The sequence below is a fragment of the Emydura macquarii genome, unplaced genomic scaffold, assembly GCF_026122565.2.
Source record: "Emydura macquarii macquarii isolate MOO-44397 ecotype Brisbane River unplaced genomic scaffold, CSIRO-AGI_Emac_v2 contig_2805, whole genome shotgun sequence".
NCBI lineage: Eukaryota > Metazoa > Chordata > Testudines > Chelidae > Emydura > Emydura macquarii.
In genome coordinates, this window is record NW_027132942.1 from 4,462,801 (window position 1) to 4,488,172 (window position 25,372).

The 25,372-nt window shown below is 41.3% G+C and overlaps 1 protein-coding gene across 7 annotated transcripts in view; it reads right to left on the bottom strand.

Moving 5' to 3' along the window:
* PTPRF (protein tyrosine phosphatase receptor type F) overlaps positions 1-25,372 on the bottom strand; it is a 519,799-nt gene that overhangs the window by 305,860 nt on the left and 188,567 nt on the right. For all 7 annotated transcript variants that reach the window (XM_067567843.1, XM_067567842.1, XM_067567841.1 and 4 more), the window contains exon 3: positions 2,354-2,513. In XM_067567843.1, coding sequence (XP_067423944.1) covers positions 2,354-2,435 — 82 coding nt within the window. In that variant the 5' untranslated portion in view covers positions 2,436-2,513. The remainder of the gene's footprint in view (positions 1-2,353; positions 2,514-25,372) is intronic.

A 25,372-nucleotide genomic window follows, 5' to 3' on the forward strand; every position in this document is an offset into this window, starting at 1 on the left:
TAGGCATAATTATCCACTAGGAACCTTTGAACCTTAGAAGATAAGGCCTGCACTCTCTTATTCAAAAACAGACTAAGAACTATTTATAGAAGATGAGGAGAATGAACAGTTTACAGCCAACAGCACACCCTAGAGAACCTAAGAAAGGGATAGCTCTGGCTTAATGACCATTCTCCCAGCTGCAGTTGTGGCCCACTTAGAGAGACTCTGATTGAGATTTTACATTAAGTCACCAGATGCACAGAAGTGCTATTGCTGGCAAAATATTAATTGCTCATCTTTCCGCCTATTCTCCCCTCACACTTCATCCCACTTCCATCACCTCTGATCCCACTGTCTCTCCTTCACTCAAACTTAAAAGCTTTCAATCCCTTCCCTCCCTCCTCCCATCCAGGCTCTTACCACGTTCTATAGTGTCTTCCTCTAATATTTGTAAAATTGTAGCTTAATTACTGATGACAAAGTAAAAACTGTGTGGGAAGCAGCTAACTATTGTAACAAGCTGGCTGGCAGCAGCATGGGAAGCACGTCACAGCCATCTACCCCCAAACCTGACTTTCTAATTTTCAAGAAAAACTGAGAATCCCCTTGCAGCCTGATTTGCAAAAAGCACTGAGCACTTGCAGCTTCCATTGATTTCGGTGAGATTTCTGGGTGCTGAGCCTTTCTGAAAAATCAGTCCACTGGCATAGATAAGTGGAAGCCAGGAGCTATGGAGAGACACAGGATCTCACGCATCTCATGTACACCCAGCCAGAGCACCATTCCTATTCCTCAGCAGCTATCCCATCCAGCGCTGGTACCAGACAACTGCATCAACTTCTTAATTATCCATTCCTCCCCTGCTCAGAAAGCTGAGTTCTGATTTCTCCTTTCTGCTTCATGTGAAGGACAACATCAGAAGTCTTGAAGGTTCACAACAAAACGGAGTAGAAGGGAAAGCCACTCCAGCCCAAAAAAAGAAGCAGATTGGCTGGTGGTGACTTGGTGCCTACCACCCGTACAGGGAGATGAGGGGGAGGGAACCTTGTACCATAGTTACAGAGGGAGCTGTCTTACCTTAGACATGGCCCTACAAATACCTAGGGCTAGGCCTGGCTAATCCAGGGGCTGCTCAAGCTGAGTGTTGAAAAACAAGTTTGAAAAATGAGCCTGCAGGGCTTTCTGCATGCTGCGTAATGCATTCACTAAAGCACTCTTGCAACACATTTTCAGTAGTCCAGTTAGCCAAATTTCTCTTCTACCCTCTCCCACCGTCACAAACTTCCTTTTCACAGGTTTTTTCATTTCTCTCCTGAACTGGGCTAACCATGGCGGAACTGGGGGCTTCAGAATATTTTCACTCTAGTGCTGGTGTTTACTTTCACTCTACTGAAATGTGCACTACAGCAGGGCCACCTCATCAATCTCCAGCAGCTCCAACCCGTTCATAGATTTCAAGGTCAGAAGGGAACAGTGTGATCATCTAGTCTGACCCCTGGTATAACACAGGCCAGAGAACTGCCCCCACCCCCAAATTCCTTTTCAACTAGAGCAGATTTTTTAACAAAAAAATCCAATCTTGATTTAAAAATTGTCAGTGATGAAGAATTTAGCACGACACTTGGTAAATTGTTCCCGTGTACAATTACCCTCATTGTTAAAATATTTACACCTTATTTCCAATCTGAATTTATCTAGCTTCAACTCCCAGCCACTGGATCATGTCAGACATTTCTCTGCTAGATGGAACAGCCCCCTATGATCATATTTCTATTCCCCTTGTAGATACTTGTGAATTGTGATCAAGTCGCCTCTTAACCTGCTCTTCGTTAAATTAACTAGATTGAGCTCCATAGTCTCTCACTATAAGGCATGTTTTTAAATCCTTCTCATGGGTCTTCTCTCAAACCTCTCCAATTTATCAGTATCCATACAGTCATCTGACTGGTAGGCTCCATCAGCAGCATGGAGATTTGGAGGAACAACGAAATGAGTGAAAGAAGGGGGAAAATAAAGTAATGGAGATTCCCTGTGCATGGCAGCACCTCCTCCTTCCAATACAAAAATTTTGTTTAGTTCACTATAGCTGATGAGAATAAAATCTAAGGGTTTGATTTCACAGTCACTGGACATATTGTTCCCCCAATGCCACGTCTCTTATAGGCAGTTTGTTTTTTAAAGTCTCAGAAAAGGATATGGTTCTATTTTGTCCCTCCCAGGCATGCACTATTTAATCACAGTGGAAAGACAATTAGGGTTACTTTTCCATTTATTTCCCAGCACATCCTTAGCCAAGTGGGTAAATATTTAACATAAGAAAATATTGAGTGTTTCTGAGATTTTAGAAAGTCACAGTTTGAATGTTACTTACTGTCTGCCTCCGTTGAAGGCATCAAGCAGTACAGAACTACTGCTGGCACAATGAATACTGGGACGCAGAAGTTAGGCACCATATTCCAAAGCAGAGCAAGTTCTCCTTAGTCTGAAGCAAGTGGTCAATACATCCAGCATTAAGAGATGCAGACTTATTCCTATAAACAAAGAGAATAAGAGAAAATGGATCAAATCTCAAAGACAAGACAGTAAAATTAGACCACGGTGTCCCAGTACCTCACCCCAACTTGCAAATAAATATATCATAAACCCAGATTTTTTAAAATCAAGTTTAACCATCTTTCCTACTTTAACAACACCGTGTCAAAAGTGCCTCTGTGACATGAGACAAGTATCCAGGTTACAGACCTGGGCCCTGTTTTGAAGCACAGCATGTAGATTATGAGCATTCTGGGAGGAAAGTTGAGCATTGTTGTGATCATTTACTGCACACTACACTTCTCACAACACTGTTTCTGCTCACAAGCATTTCAGAGAAGGGCTCAATTCCTAGCTCTGGGGACAAAGATTTTGGATGTTCTTCCTTTTGGGTTTTTTGTTTTTGTTTTTTAACCTTTTTCTAAGATTCACCTTTTGACGGTTGTTACCTAGCAGCTCTGTGTTCTGGGGGAACCAGGGCGCAAAACCCCAACTCTCTCTCTCTGGTTCACCTGAATTACCCCCCCACCAGCCCATGCTTGAACCAGAAACCAAAGGCTGCTTGAACCAGAAACCAAAGGCTGCTTGAACCAGAAACCAAAGACATTTCAATATGAAAAGGCAGGAGACACAACTGAAACCCTCCCATCAAGGGTGAGACAACTCCCCATGCCTCATAAGCATCTCAGTTAGCACATGAATGGAGAACAGAAGCCTCCTCTACATCGAAGATGGAACACGCACTGAACTCTGGGATTGGTGAAGCAGGGAACGCACTGAACTCTGGGATTGCTGAAGTAGGGAAGCACTGCATGTTGGGAAATCTCTGCTCTCCATGTAACTAAACTCACACCTGTACACACCCAGCTGCACAGTTATCAGACCATTCTAGTTATTGGTATGCAAAACACTGAAACCTGGTTGCATTGTGAGCCCTCTCTCAAGAAAAGACGCCCTTCCAGGAAGGATCAGCTCCTTTTGTCCAGACATTGTTTATCCATAAACAAACCTGGCATCTACAAATCCCCTATCAAAGCTCAAACCTCTGTTCTGATGGTTGGATCCAAACTCTGCATCAGTTCCACTGTAACCTGTCTTCTCTTCCTGACTGATCGTGTTGGGGGCTCTGCCAGACTCAAAGCACTCCAGACCCTGAACTGACAAACCTATTCCTGGGAACCTCTGAACTGCATGGAGTGGTGAGATCAACCCCCCCAACACAACTTGTCTCTCCCCCCCCCCCCTCTCTCTTAGTCCAGGTATAACTTTCTACTTTTGTAATCAAACCTGGGATAGCTTTCTCCAATACCCTAACTGTAATTGTGTAGTATTGTAAGTGTTTGATTGTTTTTCTCTCCTTGTATGGTATCACTATTACTATCATAAGTTGTATATACCTAGCAATAAAATAACTGTTATAATCAAGCTGGTTGCCACTTTCTCTCTCTATCTTTCCAAACTTTATTTTATTCCTTTGTGTCCTTGGTCCCTATCTTGCTCTGTAGTAACGCCTCTCTTACCTACGCCAAAGATCTCTGGAGTGCCCAAAAATCCTGTGGGGTTTGCTCATCAAGGGGGTGACTGCTAGAACAATTGTGGTGTAAAGGAGCATATGAAGGGGACAGTCAGGAAGTGCTGCTCTGCCTAGACTATGGGGTCCAGGGGCAAATGAGGGTGCAGCTCAAGTGCTGTTTGACCCAGCCTGACTGAGTCCAAGGGGCAATTAAGGGGAATAGCCAAAAAGGTGCTGTTTGGACCCAGCCTGCTGTATTCTGGTGCGTTGCAAAGGGGCATATAAGGGTAGCCACTGAGAGTGTGGTGTCACCCAGCCTGCTGAGTTGAAGGACATACAAGGGGTCAGCTGATAGTGCTGATAGCCCGGTCCGCTCAGACTGCACTCAGTTAATCTGGAATGTGTGTGTGTATCTGTGGGGGGTTTATTTGACTGAGGTGCTGGAGGAACCCAGCCCTGAAAACCTTAGGTCCTGCAGGATAGCTCCATTGGGAGGGGGCTTGTAGCCCTATGAACACACAGGTAACACAAGCCGTATATTAGTAGAATCACACCCCTAGGCTCCCACCCCTAGGATCACACCCCCTTCCGGGAAGGTAACCCTAATAAATGAGCATACCCCAAGGTGAAGGGCAAATCTGGTAACACGGTGAGGACAAGCATAGCATTTTAGGGACATTACCTTCCGGAAAAAAACCACAAAGTGTTCAGACAATGGTACCAATAACAGGGCTCAGGAAAATCTCAGGAGAATCCACCAAAGCAAATATTTACATCCTATCATATTATCTAATAGTCAGTGGTGTTTCTTCTTCCCTCTCTTACTGTTTTATACAGTAAATCTCTTCACATGTTATAATATCATACAATACAAATAATTTTTTATCTATGTGGTGTCTTCTACAGCAAAAGCATCAGAGGGTCCATTATAAAATAACCTAGTTCTAAACTAGATTCAGAGAGAATACTGATTATTCCATCTCTGCTTCTATTACCTCAGTACAAAAATAAATCCAGCTATGCTCAGAAGCAGGATTCTGCATGCTGAAAAAAATGTCCTTCATAACAGCCTGACATCCAGTTCTCTTCCGGTTGGTATCTAACCCCTAAATCCTCATTTGTCTCCCACCAAAGAGTTACTGAAAACTCTATTAAGGTGTCCCGCTCTGCAGAGACAGAGACAGATAGTTGTATCATTACCAGCAGCATCAACTTTATTCCAAGGGGAAACTCAATTCAAGCCTCCATTGGTTTTTGCCCAGTGTTAAACTGCTCTGCAAATATGACAGCCCAAAAGAATGAGAATGAGTGCCTGGACTAATGGTGAAGATTATGCCCCTAACTTCTGCATGTGCAGTGCTAACTTATTTAATAGATGAGTGAGTGAGTGAGGTCTTTATGCAGAACTCTCACATCTGGCTCAGCAGCAGATAGTGCCTAACAGGCTACTCTTCCCACAACAGACACCCAAGTATTCAAAATTACTGGGCCAAAACTAATCTTTTGGGTCAAATATCACCTCTGATCAGGTGGAGAATGTGGTTTACAACTAGCACAGAAGACAACTTGGGTATGTACCAGACCAATTTTTGAATGAGTTGTTTTTGGAGAGTATTGACTCAGGTCTGTCTCCATCAAACAATGCTCAGAACAATGTCACATGAACAGCAGCCTATTTTCCCATGTCCTTCATTCAGAGAAAACTTGCAGAGAAACCCTAACTAAGAGAAGGGATCTCTCTCCTCACTCCTGTCTCCCTCCAGCAAACGATTTCAAATTTGCTCTGGTCTCAGGTTTATGACTTTCCTTTCAAGCCCAGGAGCTGGATACAAATTGCAACAAAAGAAAATGATGAATTATCAGTTGTCCCATAAGTTATTTTATAAACCGGCTCATCTTGCTACCTTAAAATAATTTACCATCTTGGTTAAGAGAAACCAGATTTTAGGCAAAATTGTTCTCTGCCTCGCTTCGCCTCACCCCACCACCCCATAGTCTTTTTTTTGCACCCAATAGGAAAAAACCTCTCTCTGCCTGCCTCCCTAGTACAGTGTATATGGGAAAAACTGTCTACATGCAATAAAATTAAATACATACATTAAAATCCTCTACATTGGAATAGTTTAATTTTTTATAAATCTGAGAAACTGTCGTTCTGTTTTGAAACTGAAAACATGAAAAGGGCCTCTATTTATGTGGTTCAACTCTTCCATTTCTAGAAACAAACTGCTCTCCCCAATCAGACAACCCTTGATACGATGTAATAGGAAGTCAAGTTAAGCTCAATTAACCCTTAGGAGGCTGACGTTACCCATACCAGCACAGCCAGCAGAGGAAGAAATCCGGAACCAGACTGAGAGAGGAGCTCCTCCCTTAAGAGTAGGGGTGGCATGAGAAGAAAATTATCTACAAACCAAGTGAGATAAGTTTGATAATGAACTAAGCAAGAACATACAGGCTCAATGCAGGGACAGATGTGGAGCAGCACAAATCCAAGTGAATTAATGCTCTATATCTGCTGACTCTGTTCGCCTTATTGTTCCTTTTGTCCTTGCCTGCTCACAACCCCATAACTTTCCCCAGGCTGCTGTCCCTTACACATTGCACTGTCTCTCATGTATCAAATGACCTCACTCCACCCACCCTCCTCTTTCAAATCCCTCTTTAACTTCACTTCTTTTGGTTAGCACCCCACTATTGAGCGAACATCTGTGAGCAAAGATATTGGCAGATGCAGCTCCTTCACAGATTCCAACTGCCATTTCCTCATCTGACAGCAATGGACCTATAAGACCGACCTAAAACATGAAATCCAAAAAGAGCGAGGGGCTAAGTGTCCCAGATGGCAGACACTGTGTTAATGGTTTTGAGTTTCGCATTCTCAAAAAATTAAAAACAAAAACAAAACAAACAAAAATCCCCTGAATTTTTAGGGTACCGAGTACCCCCTTTATCTGTAGTTTGGCAGAAAAACTAAAAACCTGACAAGAAAACACAACAGACATAGAAAACAAGCAAGAAAATTTGGACTTGTTAGAAACAAAGCCAAGAGTACCAATGGTTCATGCAGTGCTGGAGAATACAGGGAGCATGCAGGCTCTGTTGGGAGGAGGCAGAGAAGGTTAACTTTAAAATACTGAGAGAAATCATAACCACCACTGAATATCTCAAGTCCTCCATGAGCTTCTAACAAATTTAGCAAGTGGGTCACCAGCACTGACCAGCACACTGAAAAGCTGGATGAGAAGTCTCAAAGAAACTAGAGGAGGAAAAAAAGAGACTCACACAAAAAAACACTTATTAAAATTAAGCTACTTAGGCAGAGATGCTTGGAAAAACTTGAAAATCAAATGAGGACAAGGAGTAGTTGAATCGAAGATTTCTGTAGGGGAAGAACTGCCAGATCCAGCTTTGCTTATGATCACAAGATAAAAATGATCCCAACTTTGTTGAGAAATCAATGGGATTCCCTCCAGAAACTTTTCTGAGCAGGAAGATAACTCCAGCACATCAGTTGTGTCTTTATCTGACATAGGAGACAAGGAACAAATTTTCATAAAGAAAGCAAGAACAAAAGGGATCTGCTTTTTAATGGTGGAAAGGTCTTAAATGCTCTCAAACATCAGCCCACATATGCAGGTTGGGAGATATGAACTGCTCAAACCCAATCCCAAGGGAGGCTGCAACTCTACCTGCCGTCTCCAGACTTTCTGCATCTGCAGCACAACGGAACCCCGCTTTGCACTGTACATAATACCCCGGAAGACGCACTGCACTCCCTACCCACCCTCAGGAAGACACTGACTCACTAGCATGGGAAGAAGTGTCTATAGCATTTTGGGGCACTGTACAAACAACAACTTAAAACTCACAAAGCAAGGCAGGTGCATAGGTAGAATGGTGAGCAGTGAATGAGGCAGGCTACTTCATTAACAGTGAGGATAATAATCTATAAAAATCAGCTGCTTCATTCAGTGCAAAATATCTGATCTGTGTTCTGAACAAGGAACGGAAAACGTGGAACTACAGAACTGAAGACTACCACATTCATATACACAAAATGACAGTGTAGAGTTGTGCAGGCAGTTCCTCACTTGTCTTGTGAATGTTTCACTTTGCAGCCTAAACATATTTTTAGCACAGTGTGGTTTCTTTGACTTTGTTTTGTTTAGAGGGGGTAAGGAATATAATATAAAGTAACCTAAAAGGTAAGCAATCTGAACAAGACAGACAAAATGAGACTAGGTCTCGCAGTACTGCAAGCTGCCAACCATAGGGCAAGCCTGAAAGATATTCAATGGGAGAAATATCTGGGAGGCTGTGATACCAAGAGAGATTCAGGGTGAAACTGGATATGAGCTTGCAATAAAATAGAGAGGTAAAAAAGCTAATACGATTGTGCTGCATGTGCTTCGCAGACCAAGGTGAGACCATGCACAGAACATCAGTTCAAAACGATAAACATAAAACAAGTTGGAGAGAACTGACTAACAAAATGTTTAAGGAGCTGAAAGGACTAACATACAAGACAAGTTGCAAGTACCATACAGATTAGCTAAAAGGACAGAGGGAATCTGATAACCATTTGTAAGTATGTGACTAACCTCATTTTATTTAAATTGCCCCTTCTGAAGTTTAGTGTCAGTGTGTCACATTGTGGTACCCCATCTGGCCTGTGGAATCTAATTATATTGTATCAATAATATTTAGTGGCTCATCTCAGCTACTGTCATTTCCTGAAGTATCTCCTGTGTATACTTAAAAACGTACTGATTAGTCCTTACATTGCAACAGCAGACAGACAGACAGACATAAGAACGGCCATACTGGGTCAGACCAATGATCCATCTAGCCCAACGTCCTCTCTTCCAACAGTGGCCAATGCCAGGTGCATCAGAGGGAATGAACAGAACAGGCAATCATCAAGTGATCCATCCCATTGCCCATTCCCAGCTTCTGGCAAACAGAGACTAAGGGCACTTCAGAGCATGGTTTTGCATCCCTGCCCATCCTGGCTAATAGCCATTGATGGACCTAGCCTCCATGAACGTATCTAGTTATTTTCTGAACCCTGTTACAGTCTTGGCCTTCATAACATCCTCTGGCAAGGAGTTCCACAGGTTGACTGGAACTGTGGTATAGTGTCCTCTTTCCTCTCCCACCCGGCTCTCCTGAAGCTTCTATGCCACTAAAAGTACAAATCCTCATACATGCATTAATGCAGTCCACAATGGTATACTCTACTTTTCTCTCTACGTATATTTCTCACCATGGTATCTGAGTGCCTACGGAAGTGGAAACTGTTCCAGTCTAACTAACCCAATATCCTATCTGTGACAGTGGGCAGTACCAGATATTTCAAAAGAAGGTACCAGAATCACTCTAGAAAGGACAATTATAGTGTATGATTTATGCCGTGATGGAGGGTTTATACCCCTGATTTTAAAAAAAAATCTCATCTAATGTAAGCGTGAATGTTCTCAGTGGTAGATTCTGGTATTACTCCTCCTGAAAGATGTTGAACTCAGTTATACTATAGTCACTATTATGGCTCAACTAGTTATTTCTTGAACCTATCCTAGTGTGTGTTACTAAAGGCTAAGCTCAGAACAGCCTCTTCTCTTGTGTGCTCTAGAACTAGTTTTTCCAAGAAGCAATAGTTAAAGGTGTTGAGAAATTGATTCTCAAAAACCTTTGCTCTGACATGATATATGATCAGTTTTATATGCAGTTAGTTAATATGGCCTATAATTGCTGCTTTATTAGATTTAATTTCCTTTTTGATCTTCGTTAACATTGCACATGATCCTTTTCAAAATCAGGAGGTACTCAGACAATAGTGAGGAAGGTCAAATAAGCAAGCAGATAGATGGAATATATCCCTACAACTATATTTGTATTCATAACTAGGGGATGTGAAAAAACAAGTTTTTCTTGCAACAACTTTCTTCACCTTGAACACGAGACAAAAACTGTTCTCTATAGCCTGTAAAATAATTAAGACATGGCAATGATAAAATAATAATTTCAGGGAAAAATAAAGGTCTGATTCTCATTTACACTAGGGCCCCTTATCATTGCTCTGCAAAAAGCAAATACAATTTATTCACCCTGACCAGTGCAGAGGAGTCTCAAGATAACTGAGAATCAGCCCCAAGGATGAATGCACATTTCAGGTGGAGACATCCAGAGCTCATAAACCAGGAAATTCAGAGCTGACATTGAAAACTCAACCTTAACTCTGCTTCTTTTAGTTTACCATCAAACTCTCTCTCAACTGTTCTTGCACACATACAGAAAACTAAACATGAACTTCTTACACGATAGTCTGTACAGTACCTTACATAACACTACTACAGTCTTCAGACCCAACTACATTTAAGTCTATCACCCTCTTCCATGTGCTCAAAATAATGTTTGAAGAAAATCGATTAATATGTATTACAACTCTTCTTTATTTGGCAGTAGGTTTCAGAGTAACTTCCAGCTTAAAAGACCCAGACAGCTGCACTGAGACTGCAGAAAATCAAACACTTCGGGATGAACAGACTGTCTTCCAACACGTCCAACTTTCACACCACATGGCAAGTCCCCAGATCAGACAGGCAGATCTCTGCCCAGCAGAACAGGCCAAGATTTGTTCCAGAGCTGTCTTTCTGTTCATATTTTCCTGCAAACATTTTTGCAATATTACCATATGAGTGTGCACACTGCAGCATCTGCCTTGTGTGAGCACTGTAAGCATAGAGGAGAGGAAGACAGCAACACTCCTGGGTGGCTATTGTTCCATGCTGCATGCTAGTCTTCAACAAAACGGAGTCTCATCCATTTCAGATTGGGAAAGGCAGAGAGAAAGGGAGAGGGCAAGAACACACTATACACTTTAATTGCATCAGCCTGTACTACTGCTCCCATGAGCTATGAGAGTGAAATCCAGAGGCTGCTGCAAAAAAGTTAAAAAATAATTATGTGCAGTGCTCATACAGGAAGGGCTCCGTATTCCCTCCTACTTTGGCTGTTTCAGACCCTCTTAACCTCTCCACGCACCAGAAAGCTCACTACAAACTTATTCAGCTTTTGCCTTGGTATCTGGATGATACTGATTACTACAAAAACCATGTGACCAGCAGCCAAAACTGTGAGTAGATGATGGCTGCATATCAGTTTATGGTGATTTTTAGTTCTATAATATAGGGATAACAGAAACATGGTGGGATAGTAGTCACGACTGGAGCACAGGTATTGAAGGGTCTGTGCTGTTCAGGGAAGAGAGAAATAAAAAGGTAAAGGTGGTATAGTAGCATTATATATTAATGAGGTAGACTAAATAAATTAGAAGTGATGGAATGCATAAAATAGAATCTATTCAGGTCAAAATCACACTGGGGAAGAAAGCTACTAGACACTCCACTGGGATAGTGCTTGGGGTAAGTTGCAGATCCCTACGATCCGATCTGGATGTGGAAATAAAAACTACTGGGAATAGTGTGATTATGGGAGTCTTTCATTTCCCACATACGGACTGAAGGATAAATACTATTAATAATACAGGGCCCTGATATTCCTGGATGTGATAGCTGATGGATTTCTTCACCAAACAGTCCCCAAACCAAGAAGAGATGATGCCACTTTAGATTTACTATTGTAAGTAGTGAGGCCTCACAGAAGAACAGGTCATAGAGGACAACCTTGGTTTGAGTGATCATTAGCAAATTCAGCTTAAAATAAATGGAAGAACAAACAAAAAAAGTTTGCAACCAGGGTCCTTGATTTCAAAACGGCAAACTTTAAAAAAAGTAAGGGAGATAGTTAGGGAAGTGGACTAGACTGAAGAACTCAAGGATCTGAATGTGGAGGAGGCATAGAATTACTTTAAGTCAAAGTCACAGAAGCTATCTAGAGCCTGTATCCCAAGCACAGGGAAAAATTCATAGGGAAGAGTTGCAGACCAAACGGGATGAACAAGCATTTCAAACAGGTTATTAAGAGAAAGCAGAAAGCCTAAAAGGAATGGAAGATGGGATGGATCAGCAAGAAAAGCTACCTCTTTGAGGTCAGAAAGTATAGGAAAAATATGAAAATTCTCAAAAGACAAGCAGAATTGAACTTTGTAAAGGAAAGTAAAACCAATAATAAAAGGTTCCTTAGCTTCATAAATAAAAAAGAATGCAAGGAAAGAAGAAGTGGGATCACTAAGAGTGGAAAGTAAAGATAGTCTAGGCATGGCCCAACACTTAAATGAATACTTCACCTCAGTTTTTAATAAGGATAATGAAGAGCTTAGGGGGTAATCCCATGCACAGCTATAGACTGGGGACCAACAAGCTAGGCAGCAGCTCTGCAGAAAAGGACCTGGGGGTAACAGTGGATAAAAAGCTGGATATGAGTCAGCAGTGTGCCCTGGTTGTCAAGAAGGCTAATAGCATATTGGGCTGCATTAGTAGAAGCATTGCCAGCAGATCACAGGAAGTGATTATTCCCCTCTATTCAGCATTGGTGAGGCCGCATTTAGAATATTGTGTCCAGTTTTGGGCCCCCCACTACAAAAGGATGTGGACAAGTTGGAGAGAGTCCAGCGGAGGGCAACAAAAATGATTAGGGGCTGGAGCACAGGACTTATGAGGAGAGGCTGAGGGAACTGGTCTTGTTTAGTCTGCAAAAGAGAAGAATGAGGGGGATTTGATAGCGGCCTTTAACTACCTGAAAGGGGGTTCCAGGGAGGATGGGGCTAGGCTGTTCTCGGTGGTGGCAGATGATAGAACAAGGAGCAACGGTCTCAAGTTGCAGGGCGGGAGGCCTAGGTTGGACATTAGGAAAAAGTTTTTCACTAGGAGGGTGGTGAAGCACTGGAATGGGTTACCTAGGGAGGTGGTGGAATCTCCATCTTTAGAGGTTTTTAAGCTGAGGCTTGACAAAGCCCTGGCTGGGATGATATAGCTGAGGTTAGTCCTGCTTTGAGCAGGGGGTTGGACTAGATGACCTCCTGAGGTCCCTTCCAACTCTAATATTCTATGATTCTATGATTCTAATGGCAACGTGGCTAATGGAAACAAGGAATAGAAGAATAAATTACCTCAACCAAGGTGAAAGTCAAATACAAACAGGGACCAAATCAGGGGACCTGGACAAACTCCATTCAAGAATATTAAAGGAACTGGCACATGAATTGCAAACCCAAATTCAGGGGTCGAACCCTATGACTGGAGAATTGCTAATATAGAACCTATTTTTAAGAAAGGGAAAAAAGGATACAGGAAATAGAGGCCTGTTTTTTTTAACCTCAATCGCAGGCAAGGTGTTGAAGCAGATTTTGAAAGAGAAAGTCGTTAAGGACGTAGAGGTAAATGATAACTGGCATAAAGTACAACATAGTTTTACAACAGATAGGTTGTGCCAGACCAACCTGATTTCTTACTTTGAGAAGATAACTGATTTTTTTAGATAAAGGACATGCAATACATCTAATCTGAATTTCAATATGACATTTGATACAGTTCCACACTGGAAATTATTATTAAACTGGAGAAGATGAGGATTAAGATGAGAAGTGAAAAGTGGGTAAGGAGCTGGCTGAAGGGGAGACCACAATGGATTCAGCATTGGCGAAGCCACATTTGGAGTACTGTGTCCGGATTTGGCCCCCCGCTACGGAAAGGATGTGGATAAATTGGAAAGAGTCCAGCGGAGGGCAACAAAAATGATTAGAGGGCTGGAGCACATGACTTATGAGGACAGGCTGAGGGAGCTAGGCTTGTTTAGTCTGCAGAAGAGAAGAGTGAGGGGGGATTTAATAGCAGCCTTTAACTACCTGAAAGGGAGTTCCAGGGAGGATGGAGCTAGGCTGTTCTCAATGGTAGTAGATGACAGAACAAGGAGCGATAGTCTCAAGTTGCAGTGGGGGTTGTCCAGGCTGGATATTAGGAAAAACTTTTTTACTGGGAGTGTGATGAAGCACTGGAATAGGTTACCTAGGGAGGTGGTGGAATCTCCATCCTTAGATATTTTTAAGGCCCGGCTTGACTGCTCCAGCTGGGATGATTTAGTTGGGGTTGGTCTTGCTTTGAGTAAGGGGCTGGACTAGATGACCTCCTGAGGTCCCTTCCAACGCTAATATTCTATGCTGAAAGGTGAATTGTCAGGCTGGAGGGAGATTACTAGTGGAGTTCCTCAGACATCCATCTTGGGACCAGTTATACCTAACATTTTCATTAATGAGCTTGGCACAAAAGATAGGAGTGTGCTAATAAAATGTGCGGCTGACACAAAGTATTGGAAAGTATTGCCAATGTGGTGAGAACCAGACTATCATATAAAACGACCTGAATGACCTTGAAAACTGGATTAATAGAAATGGGATGAAATTTAATAGTGCAAAGGGACTATCAAGAATTTTTTTTACTATAAGATGGGGACATATCAGTTGGAAGCAACAGAGGAGGAGAAAGGTCTGGGTGTAACAGGTTGACCACTGGATGACTTTGAACCGTTAATGTGATGTGTCTGTGAAAAAGGCTAGTGTAATCCCAAGCTGCATCAGGAGAGATATTTCCAGTAGAGACAGGAAGTGTTATTACCAATATACAAGGCATTGGTGAGACATCTTGAATACTGTGTGCAATTCTGGTCTCCCATGATTATAACTGATCATTTCAAACTGCAACAGAGCATAGAAGGACTAACTGGGATGATCAGAGGAATGGAGAACCTACCTTATGAGAGGAGACTTAAGACGATTGGCTTGTTTAGCCTAGTCAAATGAAGAATGTGGGGAAATACGATTGACCTCTATAAATACGTCAGAGGGATAAACACCAGGGAGGGAAAGGAGTTATTTAAATTAAGTGCCAACAATGGCACAAGAACAAATGGATATAAACTAGCCATCAACAAGTTTAGGCTTGAAATTAGATGAAGGTTTTTATCCATCAGAGGAGTGGAACAGCATCCTATCAGAAGCAGTGGGGGCAAAAACTTAGCTGGTTTCAAGACTGAGCTTGATAAGTTAATGAAGGGGATGGAATAATGAGACTGCATACAATGGCATGTGACCCATCTGCAACTACTACCAACAAATATCTCCAACGGTTGGAGATGGGATACTAGACAGGGAGGGCTCTGAGTTCCTATAGCATAGCGAATTCTTTCCCAGGTGTCTGGCCACTGGGTCTTGCTGAGGGTCTGAAGATTTCAGTAACTTAGCCAGAGGTCCATTACAGGAGTGGATGGGTTAGATTCTGTGGCCTGCAATGTGCAGGTGGTCAGACTGGATGATCAGGATGGTCCCTTCTGGCCTTAAAGTCTGAGTCTATACATGGGAGAGATTGCCACAGTAATCAGGGACTTCAAACATTACATTCATCTGACAGATATGATAATATTCACTTTCCATGATAACTCTACCCATGATCTTAACCACTTCTATTTATTTGCTCATCTTTAACCAGAAAGGTGAAGAGGCGGAAGTCTGTTTTATAGGAGAGGCCCATGTTTCACTTTTTACCTAATCTAAAAGTTCCACTATAACAATTACAAGGATGTTTTCTTTATATCTCAGTTACACCTCACAAGTTTTATGTCCTCTTTACTAACGGAATTGTCCCATACGAATAGGCCAATTCAAGATAAACCTGGACCCTAATAAAAGATCCACCTGAGAGAGTGATGCACCTCACAAAGAAGTGCCCTTTTGTAATGAAGATTTTTGCTGATAGCAAATGAAAAGACCTTTGAAAAAAGGCTCATTCCATTTGCTATCTGCAGTGAAGTTATTCACTCTTTCTTTCCAGGCTACAGCCTTTAAGTGACCTTGTGTAAGATATAAAGGGGATATATAATGTGCAGCCTCCTGGGATACCATTCAGTAAAATTTTACAAGGAAAGAAATTACTGCTAGTTGGTTTTTCAATCCATTCATGCATTAATGTGCTGATATGTACACTTAGAGTCATTAGGATCTGATTCAACACACACACACACTTTATAGCACTTAGCAGGAAAGCCATTTTAATTCTGATAGTTGCCAAAACTTAAATTCCTGAAGGCAAAAGCTTTATGTAAAAAGGAACAAAGCAAATTTTAATGGGAAAAATATTAGCCTGTATCCAAATTTAATATTAGCCTGTATCCAAATTAAGGAAAAATAAAGGAAACCCTCATGTGGCATTCAGCAACTAAAACTCCAAGGAAAGGAAATAACTAATCTACGCTCTTAAACAGAGCTAATGCTATAGTTCACCCACTGACAGAAGACGTAGCATCTTATTCATCAACTACACGCATATCAAAGTAACAGACGTATGGAGTAATGCTCCTCAGTCGTTGAGTCTCTTAGCAGATATTGTTCTGGTGCTTGAGACTTTTACTTTAGGATGTGGGACTGCACCAGTTATTCAGGCCTTTGTCACCTGCAGAAGGGATACAGCAATGCACTCCACTTGTGAGACTCCTGAACACCACTCAGAAATTTCACTTTATGTGCAAATCAATTGCCTGCTTGTTTAGCTGTGTTTTTCACACAGGGACATATTAACTTGCACAATTCAAGACGTTGGGCTTTGAGAGATACAACTCTATATGATTTGTAGCCCACCTATCGAAGACGCTACCTGACTTATGCATCCTCTACTGGTCCAAAAATCAGAGTTTTTTACCAGGTAGCAAGGACTATGTATTTACTCAGTCTTTCCGCTGATCGCATGGTGCAAGGGGCAGAATTCCTTTTACTGGTGTGTTCTTTATGAGATCTCGTAGCTCTGTTTTAATCCTGTGGTTTTCAATAATTACACACATACACCAAGAGGTAACAGTCAGCACATTTTAAAGACTGAATACATAAAAAAATTAATTCATGTATTAAAACCACAAAAAGTTTTACATTTTAATTTTAATATTACAATACTTGCCTTGCCTGGTAATGCCTGCCTTTATTTCTAAAGAAGCTGCCATTAACAAGGCAATTTGGTGATTCCTAGGTCAACACAGCTCTGGTAATAGATAAACTACTGCTGCACAGCCAGGTGAGGGAGCGCCACACAGTTTAAGTGTTCATTCACCCCAGCCTTCCAGTGTTGCATCACTGCAGCATCTAGGAGACCTAGTCACAGACCAGGAGCTCACTCTTCTAGGCACTACAAACACAGAACAAAAAGGTGGTCCTTGCACCAGGGCACTTATAATTTAAGTATAAAAGAAGAGACAACAAATGGATATAGACAGGGAAACACAAAGTAACAGTGAGACAATATCGGTCAGCATGGTAGGCCGTGGTCTCAGCACACTACAGAAAATAAGATGTACCAGGTATGGGGCCTCTTCTACTGTAGAGCCCCTTTTTAGCAAACCGCTGACTATATTCTCCTTTCAACGCACAGGCATCATTTAATATTAGTTCAGTGCTTCTCAAACTGGGGAGTCACAAGCCTATTGTAGGAGGGTCACGGTATTGTCACCTTTATTTCTGCACTGCCTTCAGAGCTCAGTGGCCGGAGAGCGGCAGCTGCTGGCCAGGTGCCCAGCTCAGAAGGCAACGCCGCCACCAGCAGCAGCCGTGCAGAAGTAAGGGTGGTATGGTGGGGGGAGGGAGTGTCATCACGGCCTGAAATATTTTCAAAGAGGGTCCCAGCAAAAAAAAGTCTGAGAAACCCTGAATTAGTTCATTTAAGTGACACCAGCCAGTGTCATGTGGCTGCTGGGGATGTGCAGAGGCAGAAACAGGTATTAAGATCACCAACCAGGGAGAACACGCCACAGGTTCCACTTTGCTTTAGAATATGACTCTAGCATGGGGCATCTCAGGGTTTTAACCTTCCACTTTTTCCTTTGACAACTGTACTCTTTTAAAAGCTATTTGGGACTGAAACCTATGAGGAAGAAAATCTCCATCCAAGTCTTGTGCAATGTAAGAGACATTTTTCCAGCAAAGGGTACTCTTGAGAAGAGCTTTGAATCATCTGCAAATATTCATCATGCTGTTTTTACTTTATTCCCTCTCACCGCCTTTTAAGAAAAGAGAATCATCGTAGGCTCTGGAAAAAGGGTAGCTGTGGAGAAGCATGGGACTCCATTATAGGGAGCAGGGAGAGCATACAGTGGAGTTTGCCTGATGCAGCTGGTATCCTCTCTGTCTGCATTCACAACACATTACATTTTTGAACTAGCATTAAAGACATGAAAACATTTGGAAAAACATCAATAACCAGCTCATTAAGTGGACGAACTGAATACCCAAGCATTGGCAGAGCTGGATTACAGATCCAACTCTGCTTGGAAGATCTTGGCACTACAGAACATATTTTACACAGACCAGATGGTTTATGAGAAGTGGTTTGTTTTTAGCCCTTTTAAGAGATTATCTAAAGCGACTTAAATAGCTACCCACTGCAACTCATTTGGTCAAATCTCATGAGAAAATTGCAGTGAAATCCAATTGATGATAAAAGGAAAGATTGATCTAAGTATCAGCTCCATTTGTTACAGAATCCATTTCAAAACAGAACCCTCAGAAAGTATGAAAGGTGGTGTGATCAAAATGCCATTCTCGCTAACCTCAGCTCTTGAAGATACCCCACCCCAAACACCTTGCAACAGAGTCAGGGACATACCCAATAAAGGAATCCTAGTAGTGCACAGGTTCATCAAATGTCTAACGGAAATACTATCAAGCCTTGGAATGGAATTGCCAAGGTGCCGCCAATATCTATGCAAGTGGCTCCCAACACACTAGCTAGGGATCTCTAGTCAGCTATTTCAAATATGAGGTTGTCCCAGGTAGCGTGCAGATTTCCTCACACAGAATGCACTACAGACTTGATCTTCAGCCTCAATATCAAAGCTGGAGACGTAATCACTTGTGCCTCTTCTGAAGCAGACATTATCCCCTCCAATAGAGGTTTGAGCCTTCCCACCCATCCATTAGTTAAGGAAAAGGACTGAGAAGACTCATCTGCCCCACATGACCCAATTGGTCTGATGGAGACTGCTATCCATTGTATTGTAAGTCCAATGCAATGGTGGATTTTCAGACACAACCACCACCTGCTCTACACCACCACTGACACACTGTCCCTAAAACCCCATCTGTCTACACTGCCCATGCAGATTACACTGGCTCATAGGCTACCAGCACGAGATGAAGCATGAGGGCTAGAGACCAGAATACAGGTGGAGCAGGTCACAGCTGGAACCCCACCATTCATTGTGCACACAGTTCATCCAAAGTGACACCACAGCTGTGAGGCAGATTGGAAAGTTCTCCTTCTCCAACACAGTAGCCACAACATTTTTACTGAAAAAAGCTTCCAGAGCAATTGGCAGCTAGGAAGAGTTATTATCTGGTTCTTTTAAGAATGTCAACAGAATCTAATAAAGCCTCTCTGGATATGAGAAAACAGAAGATCATGGGACCCTTCTTAACATAGTATGGCCCAAAGGCATAGACATTGATGCTCAGGGATGCAGACTGGATGCAGATCCACATTTCTGTATCCATGCAGGGTTGTAGTTATTTGAGCCAAACTGGTATCCTTCAGAAAAGGGAAATCCCAACACTAGTGAAGGCAATAAGAGACTTCTCAAGGGGCAACTTCACTCATTCTTCTGGAGCAGATCCCAACCACTATTCACTGAGAGCTCTCATGTAGGAGTTGCACAAGGCTCCATTTCTATTTATGTCAGACCATTAAGGGAACTCATAAGACACCATAGGCTCAAAGGCTAACAACATGCAAACATCTATTTCTACATTTCTCTCTCCTCAGAAGCAAACAGTGGTGCCACCTAGCCGCCCAAACATCTGAAGGAAGCTTCTGGAGTCTCTTCTATGCTGTATAGGTTCTTATACTGCACTCATCAACGTAGTATCTGAAGGATACGAGTGCCTTCCATTACGCAACAAACCATGCAGCGATCACGTTTGTTCTCTCATCCTTTCCCCAAAGGAAGAAATGTGTGCCGTGGAGTGCTTTGTGTGTGTGTGTGTGTGTGTGTGTGTGTGTGTGTGTGTGTGTGTGTGTGTGTGTGTGTGTGTGTGTGTGTGTGTGTGTGTGTGTGTGTGTGTGTGTGTGTGTGTGTGTGTGAGAGAGAGAGAGAGAGAGAGAGAGAGAGAGAGAACATGTTGGGATTTTTTTTTTAAATATAAATTGTGTGTGTGTGAGAGAGAAAGTTATAGAAATATAGGGCTGTAAGGAACCTCGAGAAATCATCAAATCCAGACCCCTGCACTGTGTCTTGACCAAGTAAACCTAGACCATCCCTGCCAGAAGTTTGCCCAAACTGTTTTTAAAAATTTCCAATGACAGGATTCCACAATCTCCCTTAGAAGCCTATTCCAGAGTTTAACTACCCTTACAGTTAGGAAGTTTTTCCTAATAGCTAACATAAATCTCCCTTATTGCAGATTAAACCCATTACTTCTCGTCCTATCCTCAATGGCATGGAGAACAACTGATCACTGTCCTCTTCGTAACAGCTCTTAACATATTTGATGACTTATCAGCTTCCTCCCCTCAGTTTTCTTTTCTCAAGACTAAAACACATTCAGTTTTTTTTAACCTTTCCTCATAGGACAGGTTTTTTAAAACTTATCATTATTGTTATTCTCCTCTGAAGTGTCTCTAATTTGTCTACATCTTTCCTAGAATTGGACAAAGTACTCCAGCTGAGGCCTCACCAGGGCCAAATAGAAGACAATTACCTCACGTCTTACATATGATGCCTGTTAATATACCCCAGAATAACAGACTTTTTCACAGCTCATCACATTGTTGACTCATATTTAATTTGTGAGCCACTTTAACTCCAGATCCTTTTCAGCACTACCATCACCTAGCCAGTTGGTCCCCATTTTGTAGTTGTGCATCTGAATTTCCATTCCTGTGAGAAGTACTTTGCATTTGTCTTTATTGAATTTCATCTTGTTGATTTCAGTCCAATTCTCCCATTTGTCAAGGTCCTTTTGAATTCTAGTCCTGTCCTCCAAATTGCTTGCAACCCCTCCCAGCTTGGTGTCCTCTGCAAATGTTATAAGCATACTCTCGATTCTGTTATCCAAGTCATTAATGAAAATACTGAATAGTACCAGACCTGGGACTGACCCCTGTAGAACCCCACTAGATAAGCCCTCCCAGTTTGGTAGTGAACAATTGAGAAGTACACTTTGAGTACAGTCTTTCAATCAGTTGTGTACCCACCTTCTAGTAATTTCATCAAGACCATATTTCCCTAGTTTGTGTATGAGAATGTCCTGTGGGACTGTATCAATATCCTTATTAAAATCAAGATACTTTCACATCTATGATGATTTAGTTGGGATTGGTCCTGCTTTGAGCAGGAGGTTGGACTAGATGAACTCCTGAGGTCCCTTCCAATCCATATCTTCTGCTTTCCCTCTGTCCACTAGGCTAGTAACCCGGTTGGTTTGGCATGACTTGTTCTTGACAAATCCATGCTGGCTATTCCTTATAAATCTATTATCCCTCCATGTGCTTACAAATTGATTGCTACATCTCAAAGTTAGACTGATTGGTCTGTAATTCTGCAGTCCTCTTTGTTCACCTTTTTAAAAGCGGGTCTTATGTTTGCCCTTCTGTAGTCTTTTAGGAGCTCACCCTTTCTCCAGAAGTTCCCAAAGATAACTGCTAATGGTTCCAAGATTGCTTCAGCTACTTCCTTAAGTACCCTAGGATGAATTTCATCAGGCCCTGCTGACTTGAGTACATCTAGTTTATCTAAATATTACTTAATCTGTTCTTTCCCTGTGTGGCTTGCATTCGAGGGCTTCCCCCTTGTTATTAATAAAAGTATCTGGTTGCCATTTTTCTTTTTAGTGAAGACTGAAGATATATGAAATCTTACTGGATGAAAAACAACAGGCTCAGACTCAGCCTTAGCAAGATGGAGGTGATATGGAGAGGAGGAAGGAACAACTTCAAGGAACTGGCAGAGACCACAATCACACATGAAAGTGTCAGCCCTTTGATGTTTTTACTGGACACCTTACTATTCAGCACCCAGATTCCAAGAGAAGCCAGAATTATTTTCTTCCATCTATGTAGGGGATGGAGACAAGAGAGACTTGATCGTAAGTGCTGGTTCTGCAGTGAGGGTTCATAGAGAAAGTCAGTCAGTTATTCAGATAGTGCTCACAGGGGGGTTGATTGCTACTAAAACATTTTTTTAAAACTGAAAATTGCTAGCTGAAGGACAATTGTATGATCCATAGGACCAAACCTTTTACAATGAGATGCTTTCACTGTTTTGTTGGGAGCACACCACACAACTCTTCTCTCACCCAGCTGTACTAAAAGGTTTCTATTGTGTTACTGAGTCTAAGAACCACATTCACTTGGTCTATTGTTTTAAAAAAAAAAGTTCTACTTAAATTGACCATACTACACGCAAGTCAGATTTCATCTAGCTCAATGAGAATCTCATAACCCCCCTTTCATCACCAGGGAGCGAGAAAACGAAGAGCTAGTGCCTACTTGCTTTACTGAATATGTTACATTAAAACCAAAAGCAATGTCATCTTAACTTGAAAGGACTTTCAAAAGAGCTTGAAGCAATTCTGCTGTAGCAGCATTTGTGTGTTTTGGATTAACTACAAGCCTTTTTTAACCCTTTAGAGATTCTAGATGTGCATATTCCCATGTTTATATACATTCAAACAGATGGTAATCTCTCAAATGTTGGTGAGCTAAGAGTTAAATAGTACTGTATGTAACTACTGTAACTTGCAAAGAAACTCAAATTACAGACATCCACATTTTTTTTTTTTTTTTTTGGACAAGAAGGAACTGAAGACTTTAGTAATTTAGCCCAAGCCTTCCACTCGTATCATTTGCAATTTCCCTTGTTAACATCCTCAGCTCAGAAGGGTGATGAAAAGGTCAAAATTCCACTAAGACAGTGCTAAAATATTTATTAAACCATTATCTTAAAACATTTCCAGTTAACACTAATACAGAAAGATGTCTACCTCCTGGGACTTTGTAAATTCATGATTCATACCATAGAATTTTTAAATCTCTTTTTAACAGGTTTCAAGCTGTTAATTGCCAATAGAGTGCATTGGAAACCGCAAAAATAAAAATTGGGTTGGGATTCTTTTGAAATTAATTAGTAGCAAAAAAATGTCTTGCCACCAATAACTGCTTCTGTTTGATGCAATTTGTCATTTTTTCTGGACAGCTGAAAGCCTGAGGCAACTGTACAGGTAAAAACAGCAAAACAGCTCTTTAGTCTTTTGTTTATTAGAATCCTGAATGTCTTCAAGTGGCTTTGAATCTTGAACTGTACAAGACAATCTTTTGAACCATTCTGCGCTCAGCTACTGTTAAAGGAAGGGCCAGTGGCAGGAGGTACTAAGAATAAAAAATGTCCTTTAAATCTAGATACTTCTAAAGAAAATATTACCTAACACAAGTGCAACCATCACAGTTCATTTAGATTAGTGGCGAGAATATGCATTTACCCAGAGCCAGATTAACTCCTGTATCCATGTCAGCCAATCTTCAATAGAAACAAAGTTTACATACATGTGTATTGAAGAAATTCATACGTGGGAAGGCAGGGCAGTGTTAGCAATAGTTAAAAAAACACAAGCTTTTAGTATCCTATTAAAAACTGGGCAGACTAAGGTTTTAATATTTAACACGGTTGACATCACTAACTAGACGAGCTAGTATACTGCTGGTAAAGTTGCTGATGTCTACATGCCAAATTAGCAGTGCTATTTTTACAAGCCTCTTCTTGAAGTTTAAAGTGACTAATTGGTCTCACAATTCACCGAATACTGAAATAGAATGAAATTTCTCCATGCAACTAATTCCACCCAGCATGAAACTGGTAAATCTGTTAATTGATTTCATGGAATCTTCTCTTCAGTGAGTTTAACTGCAAAGTGCTGAGGAAGGAGAGAGAGAGAATTACTGAATGACTGTGTGGTATTTCATTACTAAATGACTGCTGACAGCTGGGCAGCCCCATTCTTTTGCTCACTACATTCAGCCGGAAGGCCCAACAGCATTTTATAGCAGGGACAATTGGGACATTTTTTACTGCATACTTTATTGCTTTTCTCCCTCAGGAGCTCATAATAGATGGAATAGGTACCGCATACCATTACAGTCTTTCATATAATAGTGACTCCACACAAAGCTACAGGATGGCTTGCCGTTAATATCTGACCCAGTGATCTCTAATGTGGTAAAATACATCACAGGCTTCCTTACACTATCTGTGGGACACACTCACCCTTTACAAGAACAATGAGGTACTGATTTAAAATACACTTTTGGGCATTGCTCTCATTGTGTTATTTTTTCAGCAGAACACACACATTTCAGGACAGCATGTTCACATTCTATTGATTATATATGGTGTACCAAACAGTACCAAGTTATTTAACCCATAAGTAATATCCAGAAGTAGAAGATGGGGAGAGAAGAGGAAAACACAGGCAATATGGGTTCTGCCTTATTTTCATCAGTACCATGCACATGCCTATCACTCATATTAAACAGATTGAAACAGTAAACAGATTGAAACAGTAAAAATTAATTGTAAAATTAATTGTAAAAATTAATATAAAAATAAACAAACATTGGGCCACTATCTTATTATTCATTTTCATATTAAATCCAATAAAGACGTCCATCTGATATTTAAATCAAGCTGCTGCAGAAACTAGAGTCCTTGAGTAGAATTTATGATGGAATATATAAGAACTTGTTTATAGGGTAGCCCTTCTTCACGTTCCCGGCAATAAATAAAGTTATAAAGCTTACATATAACTTAATTGGCAGGAGACCAGGCTCTAGAACTCCCTGAGTTCAGCCTCTTATGTTTGCATTTCCACTCCCCTCTCAATGCCCCCTTCTCACATTCTCTAGCATTTGTTACTTCGAGAACCACCTGGGGAAAGTTGGAGTTTGCATATCACACATGGATTCCAAGTACATTGCTTGCAATCTGGATCTGGACTCCACACCCGGTAGTTTAAATCTGTAAGCAAGCAAAGAAGAGAACTAACTGGTTCAACCCTTTTACTTCATCTTTGAAATAATAAATTACTTGTATTCCAGTAGTGCTCACAATAGTCAGTTCAACTGAAAAATACAAGCAGCGTAAGAAAGTAGGGAAGAGGGGTATGATCAAAATACGTATGCTTTTTATACAATATACATTATATATTCTTTTTTTTTTTTTTGCTTAAATAAATATGCTTCAACTCTAGCTGATTGTCCCTCAGCTGATTCATTATTATCTGGTCAATGACAAGAAAAGTACAGGCTTTTCTCCCATTAAGTAATGCACTAATCTATTACAACTCTACAAGCAGGAGTAATT